Raw genomic sequence first — 25,796 nt, forward strand, 5'->3', positions numbered from 1 at the left:
ATCATTTCTTTAAAAATATGATTTAAGGTCCCGTGATATAATTTAAACTAAAGTACTGGAAGGAATTGACTAAACGTGTCTTCTTTCGTCGTAGTTGAATCATGTGGCCGGATCGGTGCTTTATGTTCTCCTAACTAAATGATCAGAAAGTACTGTGCCTAGCAACATTTCTTTCTCGGCTCAAATCTGTCTGAGTTTTGGCACCAATGTCAAGAACACTTTAAGGATTATCAAACTAATCAGTACATAATTAAAGGAAAAGATGATGGAATTTAAAGATGAAACAAATTTTATTTTCGTCCAGATAAATTACAACGGGGTAGTTTTGTACACAAAAGATCAGTGCAGTGGAAGATCTTTATCTTTGTGGAAAGAACAAATTAGGCAATATATGAAGTTTTAAAAGTTTTCGTTCAAAAGATCGGATTGCTAATCGGTCGGAGTTGGCTTCTCTCACTGGTCGGCTGGATTACAGTAACGTGGTGGCTTGGCGACTTTGGCAATAAACAATAGAGTTTCATGATCATTTGTTTAAATTTTAAAGCTACTGTTATTGTAATTTATTGCATTTTTTGCTTATTTGGCGAAATATTTCAAATTGCAAAGAATTGTTTTTCGTTTTTAAAGATTTTTTAGTCATTTTAGTTGAAGAATGTTTATTTTACATCGGGGGAGGGGATGAATGATTTTTTTTCTTATTCATAGAACTGTTTTTACCTTTATCATTTTTTTAAACGATTTCCTTTCGATTGTTTTATTCTTTTTCATATGGAGGATGTTGCAGCGGGATTTCCAGTTTTTTCTAAATGGATAGTTAGTTTTTTTACACTTAATACATGAGGACGCTTTTTATCCTTTGAGTATGACTGAAGGAACGAACCATTATGTACGGGAGAAAAAATAGTTAATAAAACAACTTTGCAGTGGGCATTAGATAAATCAAGTTGTAACAAATATACGTATTCTGACACCAAGCAGCTTAAAACATTTTCTTTTTACTTATTTTTTGTCCAAACACTTGATAACTTTTCAATTTACAAAGTTTGAACAGAACAACGTCTGTGGGGTCCTCTAGTTTAAGTGCAAAAAAATATTTAGTTCACCTGACAATATTCGTTTTATTTTTATTCATTTATTTTTTTAACCTTCATTGAATTATATTTAAAATTATCTTACAAGTTTTTGTATCTTGTTTGTAATAATGAATATTTCTTCATAATTTGTTTTTAAAGAGTATAGGATTAACAATGCAAGAGTAGGAAAATAAATACAAAAGTCATGACCAGCTCCGAGATCTGGGTACAGCTAGGCTAGTCCTAATTAATTTGTAATATAATTTGCATTTAAAGTTCCAAAAATTTCATTGAGTGAGATTTAATTTGAAGAATAACATATCACATTTCAAGAATGACACATTTGAAAGTCAAATTTTAAATTAAAAATTGCACAAATGTATTGTTCGTTTTTCAGGAGAAGGCACTTCGCCACGCCTCCTCGAAAGCAGAGTTCCATTTTACGCGGGGGTGATCGGTAAGCAATCCACACGCTTCTAAATGAGACAACCAGACAGCCTTAACTTCGGCGGGCATTTTAATGTGCAAAAAAGTTTTAGTGTCCTTTACATCACTTGCTTCACTTGTCTGTTGTCATTTTAGTTATTTTTACATTTTAAAAACTGCTGCTTTTACAACAAAATGCTATGATCCGAATATACCTTGTCTCAAAAACAGCAAAATAGAGTCATCGGATACCACGTGACGAAGGAGGAGTCAAGTGCCTTCTTGTGGTAAACGGACAATATTTCAGTTTCACATTTTTTTTCTTTCCTCTGTTTAAAAAAAAAAAAAATTGCATTGAAAGCGAATCATTTTTGAACAAACTTTATGAGTTTTGATGAAATTGTAACATCCAATGTGTGCAATTGTTGTTGACCATATGATACATCAAATTCTACTTTTCATCCTAAAATCTGATACTAAACATCAACTTTTCATATTGAGCAGAAAAACTACTTGCTCTTTTGAATGTGTGTGCCCATTTTGTTGTAAATTCTGAATACTAAAGTTATTATTTTCTTATTTATTTTTTAAATGTTGTAGGAGATGCAATTTGGAAACTTTATTTCATACTTCAACAAAATCAAGGCAGATAGAAAAGCTAAAATGGAATACTTAATCATGAAGGATTTTGAGGAAATAGAAGGCTCTCTTGTAAAAACTGCAAGTTTAGAAGATTTTCTGGTACTTAAATTGATATTTTAAACTTTTTATTCGACATTGAGTTCCCGAGAAAATTTCTCTGTCAAAGGGATTGTCCATAAATGATGCTACGCCTTTTTCTAGCAAATTTGACCCCTCCTCCTCCTGTTGTCACTTCCTTCTCCATACTCCCTCCCCGTGTCACATGTCATGCTGTTTTTCATAAGCGTATTGTTATTAAAAAGTCTGTCTCACTTCTTGTTACTCCTGCCCTTCCCTTGGTCACAATTTCACGAACCCCCTCCCCTGAAAGAATGACATCATTTGTGTTTGACCCTAAAACTTTAAAAAATCCTATTTTCAACAATTATATTTCACAACTTTAATTAAATAATTAATGCTCTTTAGAACAAACTCCCATTACTGTGACATCGTTATTATAGCGACTGGTGCGTGGAGTCCTATATGCTATTTCGTAAATGCAGTGGCCGCTCGTGCCTTAAAAAAGTGAGGTGGCCAGATCATAGGTGCGTTCGCACCCACCCCCTCCCTTCTAGGTTTTTGTTTTAAAAAAAACTTTTTTTATTTTTAAACTTTCTTAAAACATTTTTTGTGCTAAATACATAAAATTTAATTCATTTTAAACACAGGACAAGCTACAAATAAACTTAAACGACAAAGAAAATCACGAAAGATATTCATGTCATGTGTATGTCCTTGAATGCCCGCAGGGTGGTGCACTTTCACCCTCTGACTTTCAAAAATAAAATTTAATTTATCAGTTTCGGAAAAACTGCAAAATATATCGGGAAAATTATTAATCTTACGTTTATGTCCAGTACTCTTTCCGGCGCTAACGCTTCCCTTGCAGCACTGGCAAGGGGCTGCAAGGAGGTACTTTCAGCTCTGGCTTTTCAAAATAAATCAATACATTTTCAAAAGTAATATTAATATAATATTTTTAGTAGTAATATTATTTTCAATATTTTAATAACTAATTATTTTGAATGAGTAAAATTAATCTATTTTAAGCGAGGCAAAATTACAAAAGAGTTAAAATATTGTGACTAGAGAAATATGTAAAAATTATAAATTATTTAACTTTAACAAAGAATAAAATATACAAATACAAATACAAAATTGACGACCCACAACAGGCTCTGGGCCCAGCTAGTCTGGTCCTAGTCAATTTACAATCCCCAGTGAAGATCAATGACCTTCTTAAAACTATCTACTCCCTTGCTCATTACCACCTCTTCCGGTAAGCTGTTCCAAGGTTCCACTACCCTGCTAAAATAATAATTTTTCCTAATATCCATGTTAGCCTGAGATTTAAATAGCTTAAAACAATGACCCCTTGTCCTGTTTTCAGTGCTAAACTTCAGCCCAGTAACATCGTTCATTTCAATAAATTTAAACAACTGAATCATGTCCCCTCGGTCTCTTCTTTGCTCAAGACTGTACATTTTTAGCCTTCTAAGCCTGGAATCATAATCTAAGTAGGAAAGTCCATTTATTAGCCTTGTAGCCCGCCTTTGAACCCTTTCCAATCCATTAATATCTTTCTTAAGATAAGGAGACCAAAACTGAACAGCATACTCCAAATGGGGTCTTACCAAACTTCTATATAAGGGCAGAAGAACTTCTTTAGATTTGTTTGAAATAGATCTATTGATAAACCCAAGCATCTTATTGGCTTTGCTGCTAGCTATGCTACACTGTTGGCTGAACTTTAAATCCTGACTTATTAAGACGCCCAGATCAGTAACTTTTTCTGCCTGACTAATGACTGAACCTTGCAAATAATAACTTGTACACTTATTTCCATGCCCTAAATGTAGCACTTGACATTTCCCAACATTAACAGCCATACCCAATTTATCAGCCCACTCCGTAATATGATCTAGATCCTCTTGCAGCTGATTTGCTTGTTCTTCATTTTCTACACTCCCCATAATTCTAACTTAGTGGCTATTGTAGAGTAATGTGATTTTATGTTTTGTATGTGTTTTTTATTTTTTACACAACTTTTTTTCTTCTTTTTTTTAAAAAATTTGCTATTGGGTCATTCTACGTCCATTCACCCGGCCATGTAAGCCATACCCTTGGATTTTGATAAAATTTGGTGCATTTAATGTTTCTATGGTGCTAAGTAACCATATGATTTTTTTTTGCCCATATGTGATCTGGTTTTTGTTTTACAGACCGTCAAACTTTTCAAAAAATTGCATTTTATGTCAATTGCTAAGTCTAATCTGCAAGCACACATATTTCTTCGGTAAATTGTGACGGATCCAGAAAATTTTCAATAACTCTGAAAACTGATGTGAATATATTGCGCAATATCAACAAGAAAACCAAAAAACCCACTAATTATATTCTTTGCAATGATTGAACACAGCACAAGGTTTGATTCAAATGTTTAAATTATTGAATAGGACCTCTGCCTCCTAATTAAAAATCCACTTAAGTAAACTCGTGTTTTGCACCAAAAAAAAACGCTTCTCGTAGTTTATTAATTTTTTATTCGTATAAAATTACATTATATAAATTTCATGTAATTTTTTGTCAAATCTACATGCCTTTATCAACATATCTGAAAATTTTCGGAGTTATTGAAAGATTTCTGGATCCATCACAATTTACCGAAGAAGTACGTGTGCTTGCAGATTAGGCTTAGCGGTTGGTAGAAAATTCAGTTTTTTGAAAAGTTTGACGGTCCGTAAAACAAAAACCAGATCACATATGGGCAAAAAAACTCATATGGTTACTTACCACCATAGAAATATTAAATCCACCAAGTTTAATCAAAATCTGAGGATATGGGTTACAAAATCCTCTTTTCCTGGGTGAATTGAGATGGATTGACCTTATTGGGAAAGTAATTAAAAACTAGTCAATGACAAAATTACAAATTTATTTGATCCCTTTCTGGTCTAAGACTTTTCCCATAAAAAACCGACTGTTGCACCATTAAAAGAATTTTTTGTTCTTTCCAAACTAACTGCATGAGTTGGATACCCAGCGATTATGTTTTCCTTAGTATAATAGCCTTGTTGGTATAGATTTTGTTTTATAAAATAATGTTACTAAAATCCCTACATTAACTATTGCATAATATGATAAATATATGCTAAGAGTGTTTTGTTTCTAATATGCCTATATAAAGGAAAAGGTTAATTGTATGCATACAATTTGTTAGTTTTTAAATTGTTACTATATATATAATTGTTAGTATAATATTTGTTAGTATATATATTGCTAGAAATTAGTTGAAAGTCTGGTAGTTTTGTGTCCAAGATTCCTTAAACGCCATGTATAACCTACAATACTTACTTTTCTTCTGCAGGATACCCACAGTATAGCAAGTGAAGAATTTGAAGAAGAGCCTGCGAAAGAACCTGAGGTATTGATATTTTTATAAAAATTCAAATCTAGTGATCTTAAAATGTGTTTATGCGTTGAAGCGTTTTTATAAATTAAGATCTTTGAGTTAATAAAACAAAAAATATAGTAATTATTAAATTTTTTAGTAAAAATTCAATTTTAGGGAAAAAATCAATTTGATACTTCATAAGTACATTAAGTGCTGCATTATGCATCCAATGGAGGAAAGAAATGTTTTTCATCCTCCCAAAACTACAAGAAAATATTCACATGCTGTTTATTATCATTGTATTTAAAATGTTAACATTAAAGATACACTTGAATTCAAGCCATGAAGCGGTTAATTTCTGTAGCTTTTCTTGGATATTTTTTATGTTATGTCTTCAAGCATGGAAATGTTAACAAATTTCATACTATGTTTGGTTTGTAGCTTTTTTCAAGGACCCTTTTTTTCTTCAATATGGACAAACCAAAAATATTTCGGGAATTTCCCAAATACTAAATATAGTAATAATTTATTTGTCCTATTGTGTTTCTGAAGAATTCTAAAAGATATTTTTGCTCAAAACAAAAATTTTGCATGTGTTCTGTGTTCATGTTTATCATTAATTCTCTTTCAAAAATTGCAGAAATTTGTTAACAAAGTTTATGAAGTTAAAGTTAAACAAATTGAAGAGGAGATTGCAAATAAGCGACAGAAAATCAAAGCAGTCATAAAGTCTCGAAAATCCTATATGGAGGACATTATATGTAGGAAGAGAAAAGAGATGGAAGGAAGGATTGTTTCTGAGGAAATGAAGATGAATGTTACTGTAAATTCAATTAAAGAACAGGTATTATTTTGTTTTTCCTCAGTAGAATAACGTATGGTATAAAATGAAAATTTTACTTACATTACTCCATTTAATACTTGTAAAAATGAGTATAAACTCTATTGACTTTCAGGCTTTCAGTAATAACTTTCAAAAAGCAGGACTAGTTACTACTTTGTAAAATAGACTGTAACATATTTATTTAAAAGTATCTCAAAATACTCCTTTCTGATTCAATACGCCACACCTTATTCAAAATAACACACATGCTAAAACTTATAAGATCACACCTTCTTAAACTCACGTGACATAATTATACCATTGTCATGGCAACACTCACTCTTTCTCAAGCAATGAATAAAAATTGTTGAATTTATTTTCTTATCTCCACTCTCTTTTCCCCACTAGGGCTTACATGTTGTGTGCACCTTGAAAGACTTATTTTTAGAAATATTAAACAAAAGAGAACAAGAAAAGGAGGAATTCACTCCTAAAGAAGAAAGTACTTTAATTGAAACACATGAGGTTTGTTTATTGTTGTTATTATTATTATTATTTTTTTTTTTTTTTGCATATACAGGGTGTTCCGTTTTAACCTCCAAGACCTTTATTTTCTCAATCCTTAGTCCTAGATGTATACTTCCAATTGCAAAAATGTTCGAAATTAGATAAGGAGTTAAGATATTAAATGTTTGAAGTGAAAATAAAAATAAGTCAAAAAAAAAAAACTTTTTATATGGGACCCAGGTCCGCTAACTTTTATTTAGGGAAATAATCTCCATTGAAAAATAATTCCAACACAAAAAGTTTGAAATTATTTTGACCAATATTCACTGAGATATGAAACGCAGTGTTTTGTGACTTGCACCACTTTCCATTCGACGTTTTAGGGGGAAATATAACAGTTAACAAGTGTTTAAAATTATATGTGTTCATACAGTGTGGTTTTTCAAATTGATCGGGGTTTCCTCATGTGTTTTTGCATATCACGGCATAATATTTGCATTTATTTTTGAATAGCAATGAAAAATATAAATACCTTGTTTTTCTTACTTTGACGACCTGTCAGTCTTCCGAAAGTGTGATAAGTCCCAATACAAATACAAATACAAATACAAATGTGACGACCAGCAACAGGCTCTGGGCCCAGCTAGGCTGGTCCTAGTCAATTAATTAGTCCCCAATGAAGATCAATGGCCCTCTTAAAGCTATCCACTCTCTTGCTCATTACCGCCTCTTCCGGTAAGCTATTCCAAGTGCCCACGACCCTGCTAAAGTAGTAGTTTTTCCTGATTTCCAAGTTAGCCTGAGATTTAAATAGCTTAAAACAATGACCCCTTGTCCTGCTTTTCCCGCAAAAATTTAATCCATTTACATCTTTCATTTTGATAAATTTAAATAACTGAATCATGTCCCCTCTGACTCTCCTTTGCTCCAGGCTATACATGTTAAGCCTATTAAGTCTGGTATCTAAATCTGAGAGTCCCTTTACTAATTTAGTTACCCTTCTTTGAACCCTTTCCAATACAAAAATATCTTTCTTCAGATAAGGCGACCAAAACTGAACAGCATACTCCAAATGAGGTCTTACTAAACTCCTATATAAAGGCAGAAGAACTTTCTTAGATTTGTTTGAAATAGATCTATTGATGAACCCAAGCATTTTGTTGGCTTTGTTACTAGCAATACTGCACTGTTGACTAAACTTGAAGTCTTGATTTATAAAGACACCCAGATCCATAACATTTTCTGCCTGATTTATGACTGAACCCTGTAAACGATATCTCATACGCTTATTTCCATGACCTAAGTGTAGCACTTGACATTTCCCTACATTAACTGCCATACCCCATTTATCTGCCCACTTAGTAATATGATCTAAATCCTCTTGCAGCTGTTTTACTTGTTCTTCATTTTCGACAATCCCCATAACTTTTACATCGTCAGCAAAACAATTCATGCTTCCAGAAATATTTTCATTGATGTCATTCATAAATATAATAAACAACAGAGGCCCTAAAACTGATCCCTGAGGAACCCCACTTAAAACATCACTCCAATTAGAATGATTTCCTCTCACAACTACTCTTTGCTTCCTACCAGTAAGCCAATTTCTAACCCAAAGTAAAGTTTTTCCTCCTATTCCAATGTCAGCTAATTTGCTGAGAAGAGCAACATGCGGTACCTTGTCAAAAGCTTTTTGAAAATCAATATAAACAACATCCACACATTTTTTGTTATCTAAAGCTGAGGTAACCTTGTCGTAGAAATGCAATAAATTAGTAGTACAGGATTTACCTTTCCTGAAACCATACTGCAAACTAGTCAACAGACTATTAGTCTCTAAGAACATCATGATCCTAATTTTGATCAAAGTTTCGAAAATCTTACAAATCACCGAAGTCAAACTTACAGGTCTATAATTCCCAGCAATACCTTTAGACCCCTTCTTGAAGAGTGGCGTTATGTTAGCCAGCTTCCAGTCCTCTGGCACCGTCCCCGAGTTATAAGAAGCATTGAAAATATTCAAAATAACATCCACTAATTCCTCTGCACATTCAATTAAAATTTTTGGATAAATATTATCAGGTCCCGGAGCTTTAGTTGCTTTAATCCTTTTCAAATGAAATAAAACCTCCTCCCTGGAAAATACAAAATCCTCAAGCTGTATAATAGCTTGTGTCTTGTTAGTGTCAACTGTTGAGATACAGTTATCGTTAAACACACTGGAAAAAAAGTTATTTAGAACATTTGCAATATCCCTATCGTTTTGGATTAAATTTCCATACTCATCAACCAAAGGCCCAATTTGACTGTTTCGAGCTTTCCCAGAATTAGCGTAAGCAAAAAACCTCTTAGGGTTCCCATCAATGTCATCTGCCAGCCTTTGCTCCAATTCCCTTTTCTAAATCCGTACCAAATACTTAAAATTTCGCCTTGCCTTACAATACTGGAGCCTCTCCGCACTCTGCCCAGTTTCTTTAAACTTACGAAAAGTGGCTTGCTTATAATTGAGAGCTTCTTTAGTCTCCCTGGAGAACCACATGGGCCAAATTTTGGTACTAACACCTTTTCTCCTAAATGGAACATAGTCCCCAACGGTTTTAGCAAGTTTATCCTTAAATTCCGTCCACTGCTGATCTACGTCGCTATTTTCCAACCCTGACGAAAAAACCTCTTTCAAGCTCTGCCTAAGTGCAACAAAATCAGTGTTTCTGAAATTGGGCACAAACCTAAAATTATCATCTTTGCACACTTCAAATTTAACCCGGAACCTAATGCTGTTATGATCACTATCTCCAATATGCTCCCCTACACTCAACCCCTGAACAAAACTACCTATGTCACAAAAAACTAGATCCAAAATCGCCTCCTCTCGAGTTCCCTGAGTTACAACTTGATCTAAGAAACAGTCACCAATTACTTTTAAAAATTCCTCTTCTTTGCCATTACCAGGGTAAAAATTATTCCAATCAATACCCGGAAAATTGAAATCCCCCATTATGATAACGGATCCCTTACTGGACATGTCACTAATAATACGGTACATCTGTTCATCTTGTCCCTGATTTGAATTAGGTGGCCTATAAATGTTTCCAAAGCGTAGCTTTTTGCCCTTACTGCTCATCAACTCCAGCCAAACCATATCAATATCAGTAGGCTTATCATTTAAGACCAATTCATTGCAAATAAAATTGTCTCTAACATAAAATAAAACCCCACAACCTCTTTTACCTACTCTATCCTGTCTGAACAAATTATACCCAGCAATATGTAATAACTCTGCATCAGATTCGGTAGCCCATGTCTCTGTAATTCCAATAACATCCAACTTCTCATCCATAACTATGCTTTTCAATTCATCCATCTTGTTCCTAATACTGCGAGCATTGGTATAGAAAACTTTAAGCATGCCTAAGTTGCTTTTATTTAACACCCTGAAATTTCCTAAATTACAATTGTTAACATTACTACTCTTGTTCGTCACTTTATTTCCATTTCTAGCAATACCCAAAAAAATTTCATTCTCTCGATACCTGATGCTTGAACCATGCCCCCCATTCCAACTTAGTTTTTTGACTCCGAAGCCCTTAAAATTAATCCACTAACCATTTTGACCCCTGTAGAGCTCAGATGCAGGCCATCCCTAGCAATCCAATCCCGTTTACAATGACTCCATACATCAATGAACCTGATACTGCGCTTTTCGCAAATTGACTTCAGTAGCAAGTTCATACACCTCGCACGTTGATTTAGCCAGCTCCTATGCACTCCATACCTGGGAAGCAAACCAACCACTTGGACATTCGTCGAAAAGCTGGTTGCTTTATCCAACAGGGATTCCCATTCCCTAGAAAACTCCTCATTTTTACTGTGGCCTACATCATTTGTTCCCACCCACAAAGTAACCATGTCCTCCTTATTCAATACTCCCTTCTTTTCAGCAACCATATTAACGTCTTTTACCCGAGCCCCTGGTAAACAACACCTAGCCACCTTACGCTTTACTCTCCCAACTGTGTTACCCACCTCCCTTACCATAGAGTCCCCCAAAATTACACCCTTAGTTTCCCAATCTAACTCCTCATTTGAAACTTCCCCCTGAATCTCTGGAACATTTATACCCTCTACAACTGGCCTACACCCTAATGCTAACTGGGCTTCCAAAACTAGCATCTTAAGTCTTAAGTCTGAGAGTTCAGCACATTTAGTGCAAATATAATCCTCCTCAAAAACAGACTCATTTTCCCCCTTATACAGGCAGAACATATGACATAAATCACAAGAGATCCACCTGTCCCCCTTCCCACTCTTTACCTCTTTCATAATGCATATAACACCCATTTCTACTCAGTGAATATGTTCCAAAAGTTAAAACAGAAAGATAAAAATGCAAAAAAACACAGAATAAATACTAAAAACAGCAGTAAATAAACAGAGTTGCTACACCCAATAAAGCACACAAGATCAAAAACCAGGAGATCACCACATGTTAGGCTTAGCTCCGAAAAAATGCAAAAAACACTTCAAGAATACAATCTCGTCTTCTGTATGGTCCCTTAAAACTTTGAACTGGAATACCTTCTTGAGTTCTGGTTGCACAAATCTTAAGTTTTTTTGTGTCAGTAATAGTTTTCAATGGAGATTATTTCTCTAAATATTAGTTAGGGGACCTAGGGCTCATATAAAAAGTTAAGTTTTGTATTTTTTGACTCATTTTTATTTTTGCTTCAAACTTTCAATAACTTAACTCTGCATATGATTTGGAACATTTTTACAATTGGAAGTATACGTCTAGGACTAACGGTTGCAAAAATAAAGGTCTCGCAAGTTAAAACGGAGCACCCTGTATAGTTTCCATATTTTTGGGAGTATGGGCTGCTGCACTTGAAATTTAAAAATTTTTTGTTAAATTCATCTCATTTTATCCTTAGAAATGTTATCTCGATTGAGGATGTTGTTGTAGTTCTTTTTATTTCCTGATCTTCAAAGTCATTCAGTTAATAAATCAGAGCGTTTCAATGAGATATTATCCAATTCTGCATTTGATTCCTCCGTATGTTCTATGTTTAGAAATGCTGTTCATTTTTGAATTACATTTATCTTTTTTTTTTCTTCAACCAAACGTCACTCATTTTCATTGCATTTATATATATTTATTTCCAATCACTTTTCAGGAGAAAAGAATTACTGTAATGCTAGAAAAGTTTATGGATGTTATCCTTGTGATAAAAGAGGAAGATATAGCAATGATGAAGCAATCAAAAAAGAAAGATGTGGAAAAATCTGTTTCAAACATGAAAATGGAATTAGATGATATCATAAAAGTTTCTGAAGAAAAATTGGAAGATGTCCTTTCAGAGTATGCTCGAAAAGAGGTACTTATGAGTCAGAATTAATTTTTGCATAGGCTTCACACAATAAGCGTATTAATGTTAAATATATTTATGTTGAAAAAGTCAAGCATGTCTAGGAAGTAGACTAACAACTTTGTAAATATATCACTATAGTAAAAAATTATAAATTTTCCATTCAAAATATATTCAATTAAATTCCAAAACATTTACAAGTAATTTAAATGTTCCTCAGAGCTTCACACTCAGTAAAATGCTCAGTTAGTGAAAAAATGCAAATCTAACTTTTTATATGGTTCCCAAGTTTCCTACATTGCATTTAAAAAAGTAATCTTCATTAAAAAATAGTACCTACACAAAATATTCCAATTGATTGCAACCAAAATTCAAGAGTACATTTGAGTTTAAAATTAGTCCAGATTAAAAAAATTAGTCCAGAAGACCAGATCGGAACATATCATCCTTTTAAAAGAACAATATGTTGTCGAATTAAAAAACAAAATATTTATATATTTCATTGCTGTTGAAAAAATGAAAAACCCTACAAAAGCTTGATAAATTTCAAAATTAGCACTTTATGCACAGTATGTATTTTTGAATGCTTGTTAATCGCCATATTTCCCCCCAAAATGTATAATGGAGTGGGAGTGTAAAGTGGTATAAGTCATGAAACCCAGCTTTTCATACCTCAGTGAATATTGGGAAAACTAATATCAAACTTTTGTGTGTGTTTGAATTGTTTATCCATGCTTGTGATTTCTCCCAATGTCACGTAAGGCACTTCAGGACCATATAAAAGTTAGATTTCGTATTTTTGCACTAAATGATTTTCTAACTTCAAATTTTTCATATCTCACCTCTGCATCTTATTTTAACCATTTTTACAATTGGAAGTGTGAATCTAAGACTAATGGTTGAAAAAAATAAAGGTCTTGCTGGTTACATGGTGACAGGTTGTATACATGCAGAAACTGACAAAGCCATTCTGAGGAGCTAGGAAAATTCTTTAGGTGCTAGACAAAATTATTGCTCTGAGTTTATAGGCAAATTCAGTGTAACATGGCTTCAGAAAGATTCTTGTTCTAAATAAACTAGTCGCCCCAGTCTTTGTCAGACCCCGAAAGTCAAGAAATATGATTAATGTCAATATCAGTATTCGTGTACCAAAGTCATTGGTAAATTGCTGTGAATATTTCCAGTGAATCACTGGTAAAAGTCAACATTCCCCAATTTCAATCTTTCATGACATAGTGAAACCTCTCTGAGCGGCCACCCCTCTCTTCCGCAAAATTTCGTTTGTTGAGAGGGGATGGCCACTTTAAAAAGTTTTCATTACAGTTGCAATAATACACAATATAAGCAAGTCTAATACATAGAATAAAGTTTGAGACTGTTCTAAAAGGGAAATAGTATATTATTTAGTTATAGTTTACATTTTTCGAAGAAAGGATACAATTTGTGACTTGGGTTTTTAATCTTCTCCAACAATTGTTTTTAAAATTGAATTCAAAATGTTTTTCAATTCAAAATGATAAATAAATTGCTCAAACCAATTTATTTGTCATTGCATCCAAATCTTCGATGACTTGTTTAGTCTGCTCATGATTACAGAAAACAAATTGATTGTCAGAGGCCGAATTAGAGCCTGAAGGCATAAAAATGTATTTGCTCAAAAGAAGTTAATTACACACATCGAACTGATTACATAATTTAAACCAATTCCAAACTAATAATAGATTTGATTGAAACCCACTTATTTTCGCTGACTTTTTAACCGGAAAATGTTTCTCTCAGTCGGCAGTTTAACTATCACAGCTGTCCATTGCTGATTCGTGCTTGAAAGGAAATAATTTGAAATCATACTCTATTAATTCTCTCCCCGATTTTTCACATTCATATTGCTCAGAATTTCAATATGTAGTTTGAGATTCATAAAATGATCTCCGACAGACAGTGTTGTTTGCAACCCAGATTACATGTACACAGTGACCAACTAATAAAATTAACATGAGTGACATTTTTGCTCCAAAATTATCAGAATTCGTTAAAAGCCAATAAGAATACTCCTCTTTGAACTACATTAAGTCTATGGGCTAAAAATACATGCCGCAAAAAAGTGGCCTTTAAGAGAGGTGGCTGCTCGGAGAGGTTTCACTGTAACATATATACTAACTCTTAATTGACATGCTAGCGTGTAGGTTTATTTATTTATTTATTTTCAGAAAATTACTTCACAATTGTAAGGATCATCTTATACAACTTTTATGGTTCACTGCATTACACATTTTAATATGCTGAAGAATCTAGTTTTTTAATTAAAAAGCTTATAATGCAAATATTTATTTTTCATCTGGACTCATTTTAGTTTAGCAATTTGGTATACTTTCATTGTCAGTAATTTATTTTCTTTTACCTTTTTTTTATATAGAAATCAAAAGCAATGGAATTTGCAGTTTCTGGAACTGTCTCAGTGAAAGATGTAATATTTTATTCTTTGTTACCTAATTAATATTGTTATCTTTTGAGACTCTGCTTCATTTGATCATATTTTGCATAATCATTGAATGTTCCATGCTTTTAAAATTATAGCTGAAGTAAATATATGTTTATTACAGGATTCTGCAATTTGTGATGAAGAAATATTTCCAGATGTTAATAGGTTTCAGATGTTTGTTAAATCTTTGAAGTGTTCTTTAGAAAGACCTGAAAAGAAGAAAATTGCTGTCTACACTGTAATTTTATTCATGTGCTTTTTTTGTTTACACATAGTGTCTCTATGGGAAACCAAAAAAATAAATAAATAAATAAATAAAATAAAATAAAAATTAATTTGAATTTTGACATCTTGAATTCAAATTATGTTTTTCTCAATCACGAGTGTGCGTGTGTGTGTGGGGGGGTATGTGTGTAGGTATGTGTGTTTGTGTCTGCATGCAGGTATGAGTGTGTGGGTAGTTGTGTGTATGAGTGTTTGTGCATGGGGGGGCGGGAATGTGTATTAGGGTGGGCCGAAATAAGCCGAAAATTTTTTTTTTTCGAAATCAATTTTTGGATAGCGCGCAAAAGTTGCGTAGTGAGCTAGTTAGCACTCACAAAAAATATCTTGGATATTAAAAAATATCTAGCCGGCGCTATTTGACATTGAAAAACCGTAAAAAAAGAGAAAAATGAATTTTTGTCGAAATTTTAAAAAAAAAACTAAATTCCAAATATTTTGCTGGAATGCACCGAAAATGTTATATAATAAGCCAGTTCGAGCCCAAAAATGTTTCATTGATTTTAATGAGCATTTAACCGCTCCTTTCTGACATCAAAAATTGGAGAAAAATGAAAAAATATTGAATTTCTTTAAAAACCAATGTGAAAATTATTTTACAAAATGAAATCATAGACTTATTAATTAAATAGCACTATTAATCATAGTAATTATTATCACGCAAATGCATCATACATTTTCTAGAATTACATATATAGATAACAAAATTTTAAAAAAGAAATCTTCAAATTTGATTTATAATACCTCATGCATAATGAATATTATTTTTTGGAATAATATTGTCCCTTGTTATCAAGTTCTTTCCTAGCATGAAGTTTTGCACGAATGTATCCATCTCGTGCAGTTTCACCACAAACTTTTATTGCAGCTTCGGTTATTAGTTTCACACAATGTTTCACAGCTTGCGTGTGACAGGGAAATTTCTCGAAAGTAAACTCTGTAGAATGTTCCTTGCACATTTCTTTCCATTGTTGGTCTTTTAGATGCATTGTAAGAGTTGGTTCTGTTACAACACAGTTTGCCTAATCAACTAAATCAACATAATCAACGGCTTCAAAATTGAGTTTAGGATGCACAAAAAATCGTACACCATCCGAGCTCTTCGTCTTCTTATTTCTAGAGTTTAGAATGCGCCTAAGAGCTAATTCCCGAATGTATTTTCTTGAGTCAAACAACATTGTCAACAGTAGCTGTTCAGGATGAGCGAAATATGCATTACTTGAGAGAACTTTGAAAATTATCTCCTTAACGTTGTCTGGAAACTGCCTTCCAAGAGAAATCATTTTCCAAAAATGTTTGGCGCCGTACTGGCAGTTCGGTTTTATTTTTATTTCAAACCACATTGGAGCATAAACTAACATTACATACTTTACAAGTATTGTAAGATTTTCTGATGGAGTTGGAGTGCCTATATACAAGCGTAACAAATGGTTTGCAGTTGTCAGCCATCGCGCACGACTGACTGAGTTTGCCTGGGCTACTGTCAGCCACGCTTGAAGGACAACTGACCATCTTTTACGGCAAGACAGATTCTATACAAATATTGTTGTTCAATACTTAAATTTTTTATATCTTCCATGTCCAAAACCAGAAGATTGCAATCAAATTTGACCACCGGATTTTTTTAATCTCTAAGAAGTTGTTCGATAGCTCCAGAATATGAATGTGGCCACTTTGTGCAACCGTCAAATTCCAGTATAAGATGCCTCAGTGGCAACTCATTGTGGACATTGGACGCAAGAGAGGACCCCTTTAATTGCTTAACTCCCAGCTGTGGAAGTGTAGAATTACAGCATTTCTTAAAGAAGAATACTTGCGTTCAATTCATTAATCAGTTTAAAGGACTTCAGAGGATTCATATTTTTTTAATACTCAAGGACTCTATTTGTCAAATATATATAAAATAGCTATAAAATAATCTTAGGAATAATAGAAGTAGTTGAGCGCCGTTTATTATCCCGAAGAAACTACTGGAACCAAACATTAAAAAATTAGCATCTTATGTAACTATTTTTTATTTGAGTGTGTGCATTTTTTAAAATTGGCGTACAAATGTCGCATAAAATTGATTGAATTTTCACTTTTTTCTAGGTAACGTATTGCGTAACATTTCAGTACTTACATATTTCGAAACTACTTTTAATTTTTTTTTCTTTTTTTTTTTTTTTTTTTTCATTTTTCCAATGTTTTAGTCTTAAAGGAGCGTAGCTAAATATTCTACGAATTGTACAAAAATCTTTGAGGATTTCAACTAATGCACTGACAGATACTTCTAATGTTTGTTGAAACTAGCTTCAAACTTTTATTTTTGCTCCCCCCCCCCTTTTTTTTTGAAAAAAGTGCATTTTAGTCCTTTTTTCAGTTGTTCAAAGTCAAATAGCGCCGGCTAAATATTAAACAAATTTAGCGAAATTTTTTATGGATAATAACGGGTCCATATAGCAACTTTTCCGCACTATCCAAAAACAGATTTCCAAAAAAAGTTTTTTCGGCCCACCCTAATGTGTATGTGTCTGGGGGGGGGGGGGAATGTGTATGTGTCTGTATGCAGGCATGAGTGTGTGGGTAGTTGTGTGTGTAGGTGTCTGTATGTGTGCATATGTGTTTGAGTGTGTGTGTTCCTGCGTGTATGTATGCGCGTGTGTGTAGGATATGAAGGTAACCTGGAGACGGTTTTCGCTATAGGAGCAGCATTGTGCTGAGCCGGTCGACGGTGATGTGTGGAAGATGCTGGCGGGAAAATAAAATGATAGGACATCAAAACAGTCAAATGAAAGCAATAAGCAATCATGATTGCTCAAAAAAATGGTTGTAATCACACGCAGTTAAGTACAAAACACTAATTTGTGTGAATCATGATTTTTATGGATTTCAAAATACATATTCTGTCGGCAAAAAAAAAAAAAAAGTGCTGTAGCTATGAAACATGATTTGATGAGTTACAACAGGGATGATTTGAAAAGTTATGGAGGTCCTTTAAAAAGAATGACCAGTGCTCTTCCCACTGGTCATTCCAGCACTAATGACCAGTGGAGGTAGAAGCAGCTTGTGCATTTTAAAGTGTGTGACACACTGACAGACATCTTATAAAAGTTCCAGTACACAAATTCATCAATTGATACACAAGGTTCAAAGAAAGAGGTCTTTAAGATATACTATCCACAGTAACAGTTATCCACAATTTATTTGGTTTTAACTGCTCTACTCATATTTGAATAGTACCCCTGTATCTTTTGGTGTAAAACTGGGGAAAAGCTTATAAGTATTTTATTTGTACCTACAGAAAATTAAAAAAAAAAATTATAACCAGTTTAAAATGAATTCTAAACTTGATTCAAAATTATTCAGCCACTTAGGGTAACTTTGACTAATAATCCTCATATATATAATAGCGAATGTTTGAATAATGCTGACGGCATCAATAATGAAACTTGTGCCACAGCATAATAATTTGATAATATTTTTTGGTACTATCTGACATGCAGAGAAATGTTTTATTTTGACAGGGCTAAACTGGATCCGGCAATTTGGCAGTTTTACTTATAATACAGTAGACCCTCGTTTTACGCGGGTTTATTTTTGCAGTTTGGATTATACGCGGTTAAGATTTGACACCTTTGTTTTATTTCACGCGGATGAGTTTCGGTTTTACACGGATGCAGCACACACACACACACAATTCAAACACAGATTAAATTCTCCCCTCTTTCAAAATCCAAACTCCTAAAGATTGTAGATTATGCATAATCAACTGCATTTTGGCATGCTAATAATCAAGCTTGGGCCACTGGAGACATTTTATGCAATTGGTTTTAGAGCTCTTTCCAAAAGTAAAGTTATTCAACTCACACAGTTCAGAACTCACTGGAAGAAGAGCTCTTAGGAGTGACAAAGGAGACCAAATGCAACAAGGATACTGACGGCAGTGACCCACAACCAAAAACGTTCACATTGAAAATTTTGAGCCATTCCTAGACAATAGAAATGATCTTTCTGGTTTGTTAGTGAAGGAAGATTCTATCATGGAAATGACGCAAGTGATCATGGATGCGTTTATGCTCTGCAAAGAATTCCAGAGAAAAATTCTTAATGACTGCCAAAAGACTATCATAGCCAGCTCTTCTTTATAAACAGAACACGAAATTAATTTATGTTTTCTTTATGCATGTTGTGCATAAAAGTCGATATAAGTACACATTAAACTTTTTATAAAATTAGTCATCACTAGAATGAAGTATTTTGTTATCTACGGAACGAAACTCCTATTTTAACACTAATATTAGGTCTCAACGTGGTTACGATTTACGCGGCATTTCCGTGGAACGTAACCGCAGCGTAAAACAAGGGTCTACTGTACTGTCATACAATAGTGAAGAAACATAAAAATGGTCAACAATTAATGCTATCTACTGAATTTTTGGGGTTAATCCACTGGAGTTAGGGTTAAAATTTCAACTTCAACTATCAAAATATCACCAAACAGGCAGTTGCTACATTCAAATGTTGAACAGTTGATTTTCCTGTCAGTTTTTCTGAGGGTACACTCCCAGTAATCCATTGCGCCCAATTTGTGTATGCGATCATTTTCATGTGTCATGTTTTCACATGTAATATGAAAAATTTTGAAGCTTGAGGGAATATGCTATACATTTAAAAAATGTTTGAGAGTATACCGCATATATGGAGTATACCCTATGGGAACACCACTGAGATGTAGAAGCAATTTTCACCTGTCATACCATGACGGGCGTTTTTCTCGTTTGTAATATTTGTCTATATATGTATATGTGTGTGCATCTACAGTAAATATGAAATTAATGATGAAATTTTAAACTGTCATGCTTTTGTAGGATACATCTTTCCGCACTGAAGAAATCATTAAAAATAATCCAGCTCGTATACCTTTGCTTGGAAGCTTACCCTCCAAGTCTGAAGTGCCAAACAAACTTCTAGAGCTGTTTGATGTGGAAGTCAGCCATCTGAAAAAGGTCCGGTAGCTCTAAAACTTTTAAAATTCAGCAATGTTTATCAAAGGCAAAACTGTTTTGGGTCAATCCAGAGTTTTGGTGTTTTTGAATGATTAGAAATGTATTTGTGGAGTTATACAAATAAAAATACAAATGTGACAACCAGCAACAGGTTCTGGGCCCAGCTAGCCTGGTCCTAGTCAATTTGCAATCCCCAGTGAAGATAAGTGGCCCTCTTAAAACTATCTACGCCCTTGCTCATTACCACCTCTTCTGGTAAGCTGTTCCAAGTGCCCACGACCCTACTAAAGAAGTAATTTTTCCTAATTTCCAGGTTAGCCTGAAATTTGAATAGTTTTAAATAATGTCCCCTCGTCCTGTTTTCCGTGAGAAAATTTAACCCATTAACATCTTTCATTTTGGTAAATTTAATCAAATGAATCATGTCTCCGATGACTCTCTTTTGCTCCAGGCTATACATATTAAGCCTATTATCATAGTCTAAGTCTGAAAGTCCACTTACAAGTCTAGTAACCCTTCTTTGAATTCTTTCCAATACAGAAATATCTTTACTGGGATGTTTAACAAGAAATGAACCAAAGGCAATGTTCAGACCACAGCAAGCAGGTGGTTTCAGATGCAAGAAGCAAAGAAAAGGAAGCAAAGGCACGCGAAGGAGTGCGAATAAACAAAAGAAATGAAAATTTTCATTATGATCCTCAACCAAAAACACTACAAAACATTCGCCACATACAGCAATTACAAAATTTGTCAAGAAAGTGTCTAGCAGAATGCTTTTAATCGCAGTTTTCACATGTTTTGGAATAATTTACCATAATTTGTTAATTGACATTCAAAACTAACAATATTAGGAATATTATTAATTTTCTGAAGAGGAGAGGGAGGGCAGCTGTTTCTTTCGACTCCTCTTGCACATTTATTCTGTTCCTGCTTTTTTAATGTGCATCTAGCACTTTTTAGGGGTATTTTTTTTGTCTGGGTCAGTTTTGCCTCTGGTTACTTTGTACTGATTTAATTATTAAAATATTTAAATTTTTATTTTTGCTCTTTTCCTTATAATGTAACCATTATTCTTTCCTGTATTTAATTTATCAAAAAATGTTTACTAATTGCATTATATTCATAATATTATAGAAACCAATCCTTGGTGTCACTTTGTCTTTCATTTAATATTTTTATTGTATTTAATATGATTTGTTACAAAAAAACCATATTGTTAGTAATTTTTTTTTGCAAGAATTTTAATTAAATGCATTTTTTTAAGGTTCTTAAAGACATTGAACTTAATAAAGCTGAAGCAATTCAGCATGGAATATCTTTCAAAACTACTGAAACTGATGAAAGTAGTGCAGCATTTCAACATGCTCAAAAAGTAACTCCTTTTTATTACTTGAACTTATTTTTCTTTTGTGGTGCTAGTTTTTTTAATTAAAGCACTCTTTTTAATTATTTTTTTTTTATGTGCCCACGAAAGAAAATAGCAAGCATTTTTTAAAATTATTAAAGATCATCCTGACAGTAAGCCTGAGTATACTTGGGCTGATCTATGGAGTTTAACATTCAGTGAACATGGTCCTACCTTTAAGAGGGTTAATGGATAAAACTGAAGTATTTTGAATTTTATTGAATGTCTGCATAGGGGAAATTATTCAAGTGGAATAGTATCCAGTCTAAAGTTTTTATCCTTTAAAATTGAAAGTTGCTTTACTATAATTGGAGCAAACATAACCTGACAGCGCCGTAATACTACCATGTAATATTGCAGTATACACAATGTTGCCCCAGGTTATGTTTGCCCCAACTATAGAAGTGCTGTCCTAGTAATAGTTTCAAGAAAATTGCAAAACATGTTGAACAAGAAGTTCCATCTAGAACTAAACGAGCCTACTTTCCCATGTACTCATACTACTTTCTAGTACCTGATCAATATTCTCAAAAATAGCTAAAATCTCAAATTGTTTCAAACATATTTTTTAAATATTTTAAGCTGATTTCTAGGAATAAAATATTCTTCACTCATCTAAAAAAAAAAAAAAAAATAATAATAAATAGCAGCACCTTTTAAACAAAGCAGCTAATACACTTTTTTTCCATTAAAAAAATTCTTGAACAGCTCTCAAAATGAAAAAATAATGATTAAAATTAATATGCTCATTAAAATAAATACATCATATCAACAAAAAAAAATCGTTTCTTTTTCTCCTGTTGCCAAAAATATTTTTAAATAAATTAATGCTCTTACCAAAATAAATAAAAACATTAAAATGTCAACTTAAAGAAAAAATTTTCATTGTAAAAAAGAAAAAAAAAGATCGTCTGCGCATATCTTTATGTAGAAACATAAATGACTTTGAGTTTATTTGTCGAAAACTGAATGCCTAAATTAAAACTTTAGCATGAAAATAAAAACAAGTCATATCAACAATAAATCACAGTTAAAATCATAGCTTCGGAGTCAGAGTTGGAGTCAATCTCATTCTGGGATAAAGGAGTCGGAGTCGAATATCCAAGAATCGGAGTCAGTCATATGTCCTCCGTGTATAAATTTTTACCAAAGCTACGAAGTCAGAGTCGAAGTTGGGGAGTCAGAGTCGAAGTTGGGGAGTCAGAGTCTGATTAATTGTTGGACACAGCAGTTGGAGTCGGAGTCAGGTGCCCCTAAATTCTCGGAGTCAGAGTCTAGAGTTTGTCGTCAAGAGCTATTTCCAACAAAATTTGTTTGAAGTAAATCTGCCTTCAAGTATGGAATCTGCATTGACTTTCAGTTTCCACGTAGGTGCTAATGTTAAGGGATTTGAACTGTTCGAAATTGAACGGAAAATTGTTCAAATCAAAAAGATATTTTATATACAAGTTTTTCATCAAAAGCTTTTTCCTGCAAAATTTGTTTGAAGCAAATTCGCCTCACAGTTTGAATTGCCTTGAATTTCCCCGTAGGCACTAATGTTAAGTTTTTTGAACTGTTCAAAATTGAACAAAAAATAGTTCAAATCAAAAAATGATGTATAGGAATGAGGTGTCCTTGCCGAGTTCTTTCGAGCAAAAAAATATTTGTTCGAATCCGACTATTTACTCAAAAGTTATTGGGGGGGGGGGGGACAGGCAGACCGACAGACATTTTCCCCCATCTCAATACCCTACTTTCCAATTTTTATTTTTTCGATACTTATTTAATTATTTTATTTATTTTTGACTTTTTTTTGTTTTTTGCAATATTTTTAAGATGCATTAAGCCTTCTTTCATGCTTTTTTCTTCTTTCTCTGACTTTTACTGGGAAAGTAGGCTAAAAATTAAAATAAAAGAGCGAAAGTTAATAAAATATTGCAACAAAGAGATCAGCATTTCCACTACAGAAAATATTTATTGCAGCACTTCAGTGTTATAAAAAGATTTAACATTAATTGTTATGACACTTTAATTTCAGTTATCTCTGTACTTTTCTTGCATTATACATTGAACTAAAAATATTTGATGTTTTAATGCCTCTTTTTATGCGAATAACATACAAGATTGTTTGCAATTATATATTGAAATATTGCATATTTGATTTATATGAAGTCGTACTGAAGAACCAACCATTAGTCCTTATTAATCCATTATAAGATTTTTTCTCCACTGCAAAGAAATTATGCTTGTCTTTTCCATATTTTCAGAATAAAGAGCCACTTTGAATTTATTTATTTATTTTTTAAGAGAGCAAAATTAAAAGAATTTGTTAGTATCCAATTAATATGGCACATTGTATTTCTACACAAATTTGAATTTAAAATGAGATTTTTCTGAATTTTTTAATTAAGTAAATGAATTAATGACATGAATCACAGTTGATTTATTAAAATTCATTTGTTCTAATGCTTTACCCTTGAAGCTGAATATTTTACAACCAAATTAAGAAATTTAAAACTAATTTTTTTTTCCGTTGAAGTAATTTTTTTTTACTGTGCTTATTGTTATAACGAAAAGTGTTACTTTTCTCCTTGTATTTTCTGTTCTTAATGTTGTATTTTTATGCATTTTATCTATAGGAAATTACCATGAACATTGCTTCTGTTGTTAATACTAACTCTTGTTTACTCATGTTTGGATCCTATATTGATCCAAAATGTGATATTGCTTTAAATTTTGGTATGTTTCCTAATATACTTTTTATTTTGGAGTATAATTTCTTGTTATTTAATTTAAAGTACTTTGTCACTTTGATAACTTTAAATGTTAGTCGCAGTAAACAAATAAATGAAATAAAATTTTTCTATTTGAGCTTATATAATTTTAATTTAAAAGTGAAATGTTTATATTTAGCACAAGTCATCTTTTGCATAATGGTATTCTTACTTGCACACACCAGTGATATACACTAGTCTCTTAAACTAAAAGCAAAGACATTTATTTGATAAAAAAGATTCAATGTGTAGTAGTGAATATGTTCAATTGAAGGAATCATTGCATGTTTTGTATTTTCCCTGGAGAACAAGAGTTTTGAAAAATAATTTACAGAATCTAGTTTCTTGCCTCAAAGTTCCACACAAACTCTGTTCTACAAATTTTCCTTTATTTTTCTGGCAAAAAAAAAAAATTGTGAGACAGCCTGTTTTTTGTTGTAAATTCCTAGAGAAATGTTACAAAGGCTTTGTATGAGCATCTGAATAGGTGAGCTTAGCTCCTTTTCTCTAAAATTTCATTTATTTTGTAATTTGTGCATATCTATAGTATTTAAGGATTTAGTGGCTAACTTCACTTTCTCTTTTCATAACAAAATAATATATTTTCCTATTCTCTCTTTATCTTACAGTTTTTGATCTTTATAATTGTAGCTGTTTAACCTATTTCTTCTTGTTTAAAATGCTTACAGTAGTGTTACAAAGGTTTTGTATGAGCATAATAGTTGAGCTTTACTTATTTTATTTCTTTTTTCTATCAAGTTTTACATTTACTTTTGTAAATTCTTCACATTTCTAGTACGTTAGGAGTTAATGGCTTATTTTGTATAATCTTTTCTTTGTAAAATCTTCCTGTTATCTTATCTTCTGTCTTTATCTTCCTGTTTTTCATCATCGTCATTGAAGCTGTTTAAAATATGTTTCTGAGATTGTTTTTTTTTTTTTTTTGCTTAAGTGCATTTATTTGCTCACTAGCAAGAATTCCTTAAATTTGAAAAGATATGTATTATTCAATACAAATTTGATTGTATCTCATTAAATTTATTTAGTTGCATTTGATGCACAAATAATCATTTTCAAATTACAATTCAGATTGATGCCATGGGAAGCTGCGAGCTATTATAAAATTAGTTTTAAATTAGCGTCAATAACTCTCAAAAAGTGTATAGTAGATCTATCTGTAATTTCTCTTTTACTGAGCCAATACATTCCAAGATATATAATATTTTGTTTACAAGCAATTTCGAGTTTGAAATTAAATTTATGCTCCGTAAATGAAAATTAAGCTCTTTTGTCTTTGTAAACAAAACATATTTTAACTGCAAAATGTCTGTTAAAATAATTTTACCAATAGTTAAAAGAAATGTATGATTAAATGAAACTATTATGTGATTTCTTTGACAGTAAACGACAGCAGTCTAGTGTATTTTGAAAACATTGAAAATGTAGAAAAATGGTCCCCTCCACAAAAAGGAATAAAAGAGGTATTTTTCATAATTCAGATAATTCTTCCCCTTATCCATTGTTTGACTTCTACATGAATTTTTAAAAAGGCTAGGAATTGCTCCTATTAAAATGTTGTTCAAAAATGTTAATATTCGCAGATAAATCTAAAATGAAGA

The 25,796-nt window shown here is 32.6% G+C and overlaps 1 protein-coding gene across 1 annotated transcript in view; it reads left to right on the plus strand.

Moving 5' to 3' along the window:
* LOC129222306 (myosin-10-like) overlaps window positions 1–25,796 on the plus strand; it is a 55,772-nt gene that overhangs the window by 24,170 nt on the left and 5,806 nt on the right. The window contains exons 8-17 of the mRNA XM_054856792.1: window positions 2,100–2,240; window positions 5,548–5,604; window positions 6,215–6,418; window positions 6,806–6,922; window positions 12,076–12,276; window positions 14,681–14,731; window positions 14,868–14,984; window positions 19,879–20,016; window positions 21,281–21,388; window positions 25,579–25,658. Coding sequence (XP_054712767.1) covers window positions 2,100–2,240; window positions 5,548–5,604; window positions 6,215–6,418; window positions 6,806–6,922; window positions 12,076–12,276; window positions 14,681–14,731; window positions 14,868–14,984; window positions 19,879–20,016; window positions 21,281–21,388; window positions 25,579–25,581 — 1,137 coding nt within the window. The 3' untranslated portion in view covers window positions 25,582–25,658. The remainder of the gene's footprint in view (window positions 1–2,099; window positions 2,241–5,547; window positions 5,605–6,214; window positions 6,419–6,805; window positions 6,923–12,075; window positions 12,277–14,680; window positions 14,732–14,867; window positions 14,985–19,878; window positions 20,017–21,280; window positions 21,389–25,578; window positions 25,659–25,796) is intronic.

Source organism: Uloborus diversus, chromosome 5 (genome assembly GCF_026930045.1).
Source record: "Uloborus diversus isolate 005 chromosome 5, Udiv.v.3.1, whole genome shotgun sequence".
Taxonomy (NCBI): Eukaryota; Metazoa; Arthropoda; class Arachnida; order Araneae; family Uloboridae; genus Uloborus; species Uloborus diversus.